This window comes from Nerophis ophidion, linkage group LG05, assembly GCF_033978795.1.
Source record: "Nerophis ophidion isolate RoL-2023_Sa linkage group LG05, RoL_Noph_v1.0, whole genome shotgun sequence".
NCBI lineage: Eukaryota > Metazoa > Chordata > Actinopteri > Syngnathiformes > Syngnathidae > Nerophis > Nerophis ophidion.
This window is the reverse complement of record NC_084615.1, coordinates 42,563,232-42,574,777: the sequence shown is the minus strand read 5'-3', so window position 1 is coordinate 42,574,777 and position 11,546 is coordinate 42,563,232. Positions and strand designations below refer to the sequence as shown.

Genomic DNA, 11,546 nt, shown 5'->3' with positions numbered 1-11,546 from the left:
CCATTCTGTCTCTCACAGTTGAAGTGTACCTATGATGAAAATTACAGACCTCTGTCATCATTTTAAGTGGGAGAACTTGCACAATTGGTGACTGACTAAATACTTTTTTGCCCCACTGTATATACATACATATACATATATATATATATATATATATATATATATATATATATATATATATACATACATACATACATACATACATACATATATGTCAGATGAAACAAAAATTGAGCTGTTTGAGCACAATACCCAGCAATATGTTTGGAGGAGACAAAGTGAGTCCTTAAATCCCAGGAACACCATAACTACCGTCAAGCATGGTGGTTGTAGTATTATAACCTGGGCCTGTTTTGCTGCCAATGGAACTGGTGCTTTACAGAGGGTAAATGGGACAATGAAAAAGGGGGACTACCTCCAAATTCTACAGGACAACCTAAAATCATCAGCTCGGAGGTTGGGTCTTGGGCGCAGTTGGGTGTTCCAACACGACAAGGACGTCAAAAGTGGTAAAGAATGGGTAAATCAGGCTAGAATTAATGTTTTAGAATGGCCTTCCCAAAGTCCTGATTTAAACGTGTGGACAATGCTGAAGAAACAAGTCCATGTCAGAAAACCAACAAATTTAGCTGAACTGCACCATTTTGTCAAGAGGAGTGGTCAAAAATTCAACCAGAAGCTTACCAAAAGCACCTTACTGCAGTGAAACTTGCCAAGGGACATGTAACCAAATATTTACAGTGCAGTATGTATACTTTTGACCCAGCAGATTTGGTAACAGTTTTCAGTAGACACATAAATTCATAAAAGAACCAAACTTCATGAATGTTTATTGTGACTAGGGCTGTGAATATTTGGGTGTCCCACGATTCGATTCAATATCGATTCTTGGGGTCACGGTTCGATAATATATCGATTTTTTGTGATTCGATTCGATTCTCGATTAAAAAACGATATTTTTCCGACTCAACACGATTCTGTATTCATTCAATACATAGGATTTCAGCAGGATGTACCCCAGTCTGCTGACATGCTAGCAGAGTAGTTGATTTTTTTTTAAAGCTTTTATAATTGTAAAGGACAACGTTTTATCAACTGATTGCAATAATGTAAAATGTTTTAAGTATTAAACAAACCAAAAATATTACTTATTTTATCTTTGTGAAAAGATTGGACACAGTGTGTTGTCAAGCTTATGAGATGCGATGCAAGTGTAAGCCACTATGACAGTATTGTTCTTTTTTTATGTGTATATATATATATATATATATATATATATATATATATATATATATATATACATGTCTAATGATAATGTTAATGAGGGATTTTTAATCACTGCTATGCTGAAATTATAACTAATATTGATACTGTTGTTAATAATATTCATTTTTGTTTCACTACTTTTGGTTTGTTTTGTGTCGTATTTGTGTCTCCTCTCAATTGCTCTGTTTATTGCAGTTCGGAGTGTTGCTGGGCCAGGTTTGGTTTTGGAATTGGATTGCACTGTTATGGTATTGCTGTGTATTGTTTTGTTGGATTGATGAAAAAAAAAAAATGTTTTGTTTTTTTTAATTGATATTATAAAATGAGAATCGATTCTGAATCGCACAACGCATTCGATTCGATTCGTATTCGAATTGATTTTTTCCAACACCCCTAATTGTGACCAACAAGTATGTGCTCTAATCACTCTATCACAAAAAAATAAGAGTTGTAGAAATTATTGGAAACTCAAGACAGCCATGACATTATGTTCTTTACAAGTGTATGTAAACTTTTGACCACGACTCTGCATCCATCCATCTTCTTCCGCTTATCCGAGATATACACACATACTTTTTTTTCCAAAAGATAAATTCTGATATTTTGCAAAAGAAGCCCTCCACGTCCACTCTATGAAAATCTAAGAACGCCTTCACACTACAGACAGACAAAAAAAAAAACGGATTATAAATGTGACTATGGGGCAACATTTACGCATAAATTACACCATGGCATATCCAAAACATATTATCTAGACCACAAGAAAGTGTGTGAAATGTAGATTAGAATGATTATAGGTCAATGAATATTGTCCATTTCTTCTCAGCACTGTTTTACACTCACTTTCTTTCTTCTCAATATAAAAACAAAGTTATGTCCATCTCTAGCCATGAGCAAATGCGAGCGAGTAAAACTGGGTGTTTTGGCTTGTAACCTTGTGCCCTAAATCAAAGCAATTAACTGAGGGACCGCTCATATCCCTAAAAACTTGTAAGCTGAGGCAATCGTATCCCTAGAACATTGTATAACTATTAGGAAGTTTGTGGGTATTGCACACTCACAGAAGAGTCGAGGTTCATGGGGTCGACATCTGACAGGCTGGCTCCAACTTTTGTCCGATCGCGCAAGATGCCACTTGCCAAGTCCTCCGCAGACAAGTTCATAGGCAAACACCTGAGAGAAAAACATAATATGGAGTTGTTATAATTAGGACACATGGGAATTGTGGACTACAGTGAGTCATGTTTAGGTAAAGGAGGGCTACTCTACAGTACAGGATATTTACTACATGTAATTGATCATCAAATTAAAGCCGCCACACCTAAAAAATTACGGGATTGTCTGGAGTGGAGGTGGCACATCTGCGATATGGACATACCTTAATGTATTTGAGATACACCCACCGACAGCGATCTAAAAAATGTGCAATGTGCAAATATCAATGAGCAAAAAGGCTGAAGCAGCGCAAAGCAAGTGTGACGTCAAGCTTGCTGCAAGTCCTGCTGTTTGTCGCAGAAATGGAGTGACAGAAGTAAAGTGTTTCATGGAACGACGCAAGTAAGCGAGTTTATAAACACGGATACAGTCTCCAATAACATCAAAAAGATGCTAGAATTGTTGCTAATCAGTTTTAATAAAGATAAAGTCATTGGAGAAGTCTCAAGAAACCTGGTTAATTCTCAAAGTACATTGTACAATAAGCAGCAAAAATTTAAAAACAGAGCAAAACGATAAAATACAAAGAAACAAATGTATGATATTACTCAGGCTGTAGCTGTATTGTAGATAAAGCTTGTATTGTGGTTTCATAATCCTAGCAATAATGGCGTGAAGTGTGACGGTGCCAAATGAAAATTTGCCGAGTGTACTTTTTTGTGTGCACTTTTGATTTGATGGGTCTGAAAATTAACTGCATCTCCCAGAATCCTCTGCGTGGCACAGGACCGGAATGTGGGGGTGTGGAGCGCCATTAAGGAGAGGGAAAGTTGAAGCAGGAAGTAAAGTGTCTTCCACATCGTAGCATAATAAATACAAGTTTTTGTTTTTTTTTCAAAACCCTAACAACTGTTTGAGTTATGTTGCCAACAAAGAAACCCTGGTGAAAACATAACCTCTGTGGTGGAGGTAATAACACGCACCACGTTCATCTCGAGCGTTCCAAGCCGAAACCGGCTCGGTCATGGCGCACCGTGCAGAGAAAAACAAAACACTTTGTGAAACTATTTAAGCTATCATCACCCTGAGAATGATGGATCCAGCGAAGCTTAACATCAATTTGTGAGGTACTTACATTATTGAAAGTTGAAATGAGAATGAACTTTTCTGAGAATGTGCATTTTCTAAACTGACAGAAAAAATATCCACTGTAGAGGACACTGCTCCTCAGTAAGTAAATGCTGAGACACTGTGGATGTTCCCACCCAAATCTTTGCACTTAAAAATACTAGTTTGTAGTAATAAATATGATTAGAATATTTTAGCAGTATTAAATTACAGTAAGTATGTTTATCTTAAACATTCCTGTCACTTCATTTTACACACTATGTCAGTCTTTTTTTGGACAAATACCACAATAGTATTGTACCGTGGTACTAATATTGTACGGTGAGATTTGGATATTATGACATCCATAGTTAATACTAATTATTAAAAACAGATGTGTCTCCAAATGTATGCAGGCTTTCCCCTACAGGTATCCGATCAGGGTGCCAAGGCTAAATTGAAGCCGCCACACCTTAAAAATTTGTATTTTTCTTTACCTAGAAACAAATTTAAGTAATGTATTGTATGAATGGATATATAGCTTATATTATTCAAGCACTATTGACAAGTGATGCGAAAAAAATGTGGCCATTTAAAAACTTTTCAACCGTAAGCAAGACGCGGATGAGTGTCTGGAGCCTCGGCGGTAAAACGAGGCTCCCCCCGCAGCGGTAAGCGCACAGCAACGCTTTGTGCTCCAGCCAGACCCACTCAGTTCTTAGAGCCAATCCTTGTCCTGAAATTCTCTTAACCGCATAGTATTTACACATGATGCCAGCTATACAGCAGTGGCAATTAGCATGGGGAAATCCTGGTATGTAAAACATTTTTAAAGCCTTTTTTTTTTTTTTTAAATACGTGTATGAGCGCAGATTTTGCAAATTATAATTGCCATATTCAGCTGGTCCCCACCACCAGAGGTATATTGTCTATTTTTCCCTAAATTGTGTTACAAATTAAGGAAGTGTGTTAGTGATGGCTATAAAGTGGAAAAGCAGTAGGATTAAAAAGGCCTTGCTTTGGGCTCGTTATAAAGAGAAAAGAAAAATATGATTTATCATATATAAACTGTACACATGTTCGAAATCAATTTCAACCAACCCCAAAAAAAATACACCGCAGTAGTGGCTGCCGGTAGCAGGAGCTCTGTGCGCCTGTGTTTCCTCCTCGTGTGTTCTTGATTTTACTACTTCATCCTACCTTAATCTGGGGGAAACGCTGACAGTATGTTAAAACCCTACAAAAAGCAAACACATCTAATCACCTGTTCCTTGCCCAAGTCATGCTTTTGCTCTTCCTCCTTTCAAAGCGTTCCTCGTCCGACGATGAGGTGGTGTCGCTGCTATGGATGGCGTGTTTCTTCACTCTGTAAAAAACAAAACACAATTTCTAAGACAACATGGTGTGATGTCACAATGACAATCTAAGCATGCACTTCTACTGACCGTATATGGCTTCTTCTGGCTGGGGATCTGTGTGTGTCAAAAAGCGAGGGGTTGCTTTGCTTTCTGTTCACCGGCTCTGGGAACAACAACAGCAGACGGCATGGTTGCAAGCTTTAAATCAAATAAATCTATACTCAAATAACTTAATCTAAACTTCTGCCAAATACCAATCGGAGGTGCCTCATATCTCTGCACAGTCTTGCGTTGTCTGAGGTTGTAAGGCCTGTCGTTTTCCTCCCCGACTTCCTCCACCTCATCGTCATCATCACCGTCCTCTTCTTCGTCATCCTCGTGAGATTCTGAAAGTGGCGTAAAATATTATGATACGTAAAACCACACAAATTCCTAAAGCAGATAACAACAAACCTTCCGTCCCTTCCTCTTCTTCGTCCTGTGTTTTACTCATGACCTTGTGGTGCGCTGGCAAACTGAACGTGCCACTCCGGCGCATTGATTTCCTCCGCTTCACACGAGAGTACATGTCTATGTTTTCCTAAAAAAAAAATTAAAAAAAAAAATTATCAAATAAATGTTTGTTTGCATTGCACCGCTATTCCCATTTCTTAGGTATGCGCTAAGGGGCGATTATCGGCACCGAAAATGTGTCATTTTTGACGTATATCGATATCGGGCAATATTTTTTTTTTTACAACTGAAACAGAAATACATCAGATACAATATACGTATACACGTATTATACCAGTATTTTTTTTTTTTTGTGTGTGGTAATTAGAGAGCAAGTTAGTAGTAATAACCAGTTAGTAGTAATAACCAGTGCTCCTTTCAGCTCAGCTTCCTTCCATTTTGTGTGTTATTGCTACTGCAGCGCATCACAAGCTTCCGTTTGCAACAGTCGCAAAGTGCATGGGCTAAATAAAGAGCGCAGAAAGTTTTTGTTTCGTGATTAAATCAAGTTACAACACGACAAAGATGGATGAAGATGACAGAAAATATATCTCTGCCAAAAATCCACATTTTGTGTAAATTGACAAATAGGAGACTTCTATAAAAAGTAGAGACGAGCAGGCAGCCGCTCATTTCTGTAACATTGAAGAAGAAATGTCGTCAGCCAGATTGAAAAATGTCTTACCTATAAGTTACATGAAGGAGCCCAAAACTACTTGTATTTAAATGTTTGCCATATATGTAAATTATATACTATATTTCCTTGAATTGCCGCCGGGGCGCTAATTAATTTAAAACCTCTTCTAGCTCCTGCGCTTACCAAAGGCATGCGGTCAAAGTAAGCATGCGCTAATTATTTTAAAACCTCTTGTCACTCCGGCACTTACCAAAGGCATGCAGTAAACATTTTAGTGTGATGTAAGCTTGGACCTTAAATCCTACTGAATAGCTAACCGCTTATTCCCTTTGAGGTCACAGGGGGCGCAGGTGCCCATTTCAGCTACAATCGGGCAGAAAGCGAGGTACACCCTGGACAAGTCACCGCCTCATCGCAGGGCCAACAAAGATAGACAACTTTCACACTCACATTCACACACTAGGGACCATTTAGTGTCGCCAATCAACCTATCCCCAGGTGCATGTCTTTGGAAGTGGGAAGAAGCCGGAGTACCCGGAGGGAACCCACGCATTCACGGGAAGGACATGCAAACTCCACACAGAAAGATCCCGAGCCCGGGATTGAACCCAGGACTACTCAGGACCTTCGTAATGTGAGGCAGACGCAGTAACCCCTCTCCCACCGTGAAGCCCTAATCTTCTTCCCTTTATGCGATTTCAAATTGCCGGTATTGAAATCAGTCTCTTCCATTTTGAAAATGATGACAGGGGAAGTGTCACTCGTGACGTCACGAGTTTGACCAGGCGGTAATACTAAGCATGCGCTAATTATTTTGGGAAGCGAGTTTGACCCGGCAGTAATTCAAGGCAGGCCCATACTATATGCCAGGCGGCAATTCAAGGAAATACGGTATTTCAAATCCATCTTACCATTTGAAATCATTGATGTAAATTGTGTTACAAATTGAGAACAAGAAGTGAACATATGAAGAGGGTAGAATTAAATAAATGTTTCTTCCTACACCTTTTCGGACATGTTGTAAAGACAAATGAAAATATGTAAATTATGGACATAAATAGATGTTCAAAATAAAATTCAACCCTACAACCAATCATCCAAAAAATATTTCAACGTTCCTAACGAGGAAACCTTACCATGTATCAAATCCATAAACTGCTTTTTATATTTTCTGTTTTCATTTCCAGCGTGAAAGCAAAACCGAAGGCAGTCAGGTTATGAATCTAATAAAGAGACCGCGAATAGCATGGATAGCAGCCGTGACACCACCAAACATGACCTTTAACGCCATCATCTGGTACATATTGATGTGTTTGCGGTATTTTCAGACTGGTAAGTTTAAATCAAAGCAGGATTTATTCTGTTTCACACATAGCATTTAGTAAGCTGTCAGCGTTAGCCAAGCAGCGAGCTGTGGGCCACAAACAACAGACAGTATTTAGGAAGAAAGCAATTTGTCTGTTTACTTTTAGTCTTGGGTAAGCAAAACATTATTTTATTATTTTCTGAGAAGTAGCACAGCGATCACAAAGTATTTAAAAGTAACGTTGGGCTTGTTTAGTCTGGGGAAACCTACTTATGAAATGACACTGGGCACCATCGCTCACATTTATTTACAAGGGATGAAAGCTGTAGATTATGCACAATATGAATGGAGGACAATAAGCCTTAACAGACTTTGCCTTCTGAAATTCTTCCCCGGAATAAAAGCTGACTTAATTGACAAAATATATACAAGTTTGGCTTTGACAATGATGGTAGCTCTTTCCAATCTCTTGTCCATTGGACATGCTCATATGAATCAGTTCCACCAATTTAACTTATTTGTTCGTGAGAGCAAGCCTTTGAAATAGGGCACAGTTTGTCTCAGTGCGGTCCCTTAAGTGTTTAATATTTTAAGATCCATTTTAATCCAGTTTGTTGTTGCTCTCTCACATTCCCAAGAGTACAGTACAGTCATGTAAACAAAACCTACGTCCAGCAAAAATGGTTACCCATTACCCACAATGCGTTGCGAAATCACGTGCCCTTTCGAGCCATATAAAGTGCTAGTGAAATCCCTTGATGATTTTTGGTACTAAATTAACTACAACATTGCTACTGATCCGACGTTTCCTAAAAAAAATTATGTTTAAAACCCAATTTTAAACCTTGTCCAGCTGTTTACTAAAGGTATACTATTCATTTTTAGCTCAATTTCACTGCAAATAAATATTGGCTCCAAATATTGGTTATTGACCTCTTTGACTACTTATAATCGTTATCGGCCCTGAAAAACCATATTGGTTGATCTCTAGTATGCACCTCCTCTGTGTCTCTGGTCCACATGCGAAGACGTTCCACTTCTCTGTTTTGCCTGATGCTGCTGATGTTGTCCATCTCCTGGAGGACAGCCTCAGCAGTGCTGTGCAGAGAAACACATAATAATAATAATAAATCACTAAGTTATGAGGTTAAGATGCCTTTGGAGATGCGCGACAGGATGAGAGTGTTTGGTCAAGGCTTGACTTGGAGAAGCAGTATGTGTTTGTCGACTTCCATAGGTGGCGTCGTGTCCTTTTTTAGCCTGCTGGTATTGAACTGAGACTGAGTTGGATAGGAGTTCCCACTTACCTGTTGACCAGCTGGTCGAACAGCAGGCTTTGGTTGAGGTGTTCAAATTGGCTCTTCCTCACTCGGCAGCTCTTCTTCAGCTCCACATGGCCGTTCATGTGGGAGTGGTCCCCATCCTCCTTGCGGTGGCCCATATGTGCTGCAGCATACAAAACACAAACCATTCAGTCAAAAGGAATAATGTATTTTAAGTTGTTTCTTAATGCTTTCTGTGTGACATTACCATGTCCGTTCTGCATTATACGAGATGACAACCTGAAAAAAAAAACAATGGAGGATTACACTTTAGGCTTTATTTGTTGGTAAGAACATATACTGTGCAGACATTTACAGCGTTGACGGGTGTGATAACATTCGGCAACTGACCTGGTACGGTAGGTGGGGAGGTCCCAACTGACCCTCTGGCCTTTGGTCTGGGGCGAGGGTGAGGTATCGCTGGAGCTGGGCTCTGACATGGTTTGCCTTCGGAGCCGCTTAGACGGCGGGCTGAGTCGCGGACTGCTGGGACTACTCACGTCACTGCTCATATCCTTCTAGGGACACCAAAGGCATGGTCCATAATTAGAATTAGAACTGCATGGTCATCCTTCCATCGTTTACAGCACAGCATAAAAATCAACCAGGCTAAAATGATCAATGATATAGTAGTGGGCCGATAGTCAATAAATGGATTAATCGAACAATAAATGAAAATGAACTTGATAACTTGATAATTGCCATTTCCATGTTTGGAATGGGCGATATGGCTTAAAATCTATATTGTGATATAGGGCTGGGCGATATATCGCGGGTTTGTTTCTGTGCGATATAGAAAATGACTATATCGTGATATTCGAGTTTACGTTCTCACGCAGTTGCTTTTAGCTGCTGGCATTACACTACAGGCTCTTCCCACTCCTTCTTGTCTCTCCTTACAGACAGCAAGCGCACCTTCTTACACGCGTCACATACAACGTCATACGTCACATACATATATGCCCTCGCGGAGCAGAGAGGTAGCAGCATGGGTATCGTTAGCTGTGATGCTAGCAGAGCCATGCGAGTGGTAATACGAGAGACAGAAGGTGTGAATCTGGTAACAAATGCAGGAAGAATTAATTCCCAAGAAAAACAACAGGGGGTCCATCGTCTGGCGGTGGTTTGGCTTCAAGTGGGAATATGTCGAACAGACAACCGTAATTTGTCAAGTGTGGGGAAAAAGTGTTGCTACAAAAACTAGCATTACTGCTAATATGTAGCATCATTTGAAATGTCACCTGCTAGAGAATGAAGAGTGCATGTCCACATCTCCATTCGGTGCCACACGCTCACAAAATCATGCACAAAAGTGCACTTTGTTTTGAACTATTGTAGTGGCATTCTGTACAAAAAGTGCACTTTAAATTAGTGTTGTTTTGATATGTAATCTTAGTGACATCATGCACAAAAGTGCACTAATAGCTTGTTTTAAAATGTCTCTGACAATCTTGCACGTTGTTTAGGAAACTACATAAATGTGTGTGCCACTGCATAATAACTGCTTAATAACACACTTTTGGTAAATTGACTTAGTTCTGATTTCGTTCTCTGCATGAAAGTTTAAAAGGAGCATATATTAATTCAGCATGAACAACAATGTTTTAATTCCTTTTTTTTTTTTTCTTAGTCATGAAAAAGGGACGTTTTTGTCATGAAAAGGGGAGGTTTTTGTGGTTGGTGCACTAATTGTAAGTGTATATTGTGTTTTTATGTTGATTTAATAAAAATTAAAAAATTAAAAAAAAACTTTTTTTCTTTTTTTTTTTAAATAAAAATGAATAAAAAATTATTCTGCGGCCCGGTGGTTGGGGACCACTGTTCTATGGGGTTGAAGTCTAGAGACTGGCTAGGCCACTCCAGGACTTTCAAATGCTTCTTACGAGCCACTCCTTCATTGCCCGGGCGGTGTGTTTGGGATCATTGTCATGCTGGAAGACTCAGCCACGTTTTACCTTCAAAGTTCTCACTGATGGAAGGAGGTTTTGGCTCAAAATCTCACGATACATAGTTCCATTCATTCTTTCCTTAACACGGATCAGTCGACCTGTCCCCTTAGCAGAAAAACAGCCCCAAAGCATGATGTTTCCACCCCCATGCTTCACAGTAGGTATGGTGTTCTTGGGATGCAACTCAGTATTCTTCTTCCTCCAAACACAACGAGTTGAGTTTATACCAAGAGGTTTTATTTTGGTTTCATCTGACCACATGACATTCTACCAATCCTCTGCTGTATTATCCAAGTGCTCTCTGGCAAACTTCAGACGGGCCTGGACATGCACTGGCTTAAGCAGAGGGACACGTCTGGCACTGCAGGATTTGATTCCCTGTCGGCTGATGGTAACCTTTGGTGGCGGCGGCGGCGATGACCAAGAAGAACGCGGAGTTGGAATATAATTACAACACTTTATGTACATATTTATAAACATATTTATATAATATTTACATATTTATATAATATGTAACTACAAGCTCCATTCACAGACAGAGTCCCATTGCTTTTATGAGCGGTGGCGGCCGTAATTCTTTCGTGGCGGGCCGCCACAAATAATTAAATGTGTGGGAAACCCTGCTCCTGCAATAACGATGCATCACAATATATTTAAAAGTAGGGCTTCAACAATTAACCTATTCAAAAAAAAGCTTTGATTTATATTCTGTTGCTTTGATTAATTGCTAAATGATTAAAAATGGAAAAAAGCTGGACTGCATGGCGTGCCCTGAACTACATAAGTTTCCATATGGTCTTTACAATGGAGCGCACATGAGAGCTTTGGTGTGTGTGTGGGTGGCACGATCTGTGTGACGAAGAATAGTGAGACATTGTTCATGCATGCACACATGCTAAAAGTTCAACTTCAATGTTGATCGTGATGTGCATTTATTAAAAGCAAGTAATTAAT

At 39.4% G+C, this 11,546-nt stretch overlaps 1 protein-coding gene across 2 annotated transcripts in view; it reads right to left on the bottom strand.

The window, feature by feature from the left end:
• The window catches only part of atad2b (ATPase family AAA domain containing 2B), a 131,541-nt gene that overhangs the window by 108,366 nt on the left and 11,629 nt on the right, over positions 1-11,546 (bottom strand). For both annotated transcript variants that reach the window (XM_061901005.1, XM_061901006.1), the window contains exons 2-10: positions 8,995-9,161; positions 8,852-8,883; positions 8,629-8,767; positions 8,320-8,419; positions 5,340-5,466; positions 5,141-5,272; positions 4,974-5,049; positions 4,793-4,894; positions 2,328-2,439 (exon numbers count right to left, since the gene is read on the bottom strand). In XM_061901005.1, coding sequence (XP_061756989.1) covers positions 2,328-2,439; positions 4,793-4,894; positions 4,974-5,049; positions 5,141-5,272; positions 5,340-5,466; positions 8,320-8,419; positions 8,629-8,767; positions 8,852-8,883; positions 8,995-9,161 — 987 coding nt within the window. The remainder of the gene's footprint in view (positions 1-2,327; positions 2,440-4,792; positions 4,895-4,973; positions 5,050-5,140; positions 5,273-5,339; positions 5,467-8,319; positions 8,420-8,628; positions 8,768-8,851; positions 8,884-8,994; positions 9,162-11,546) is intronic.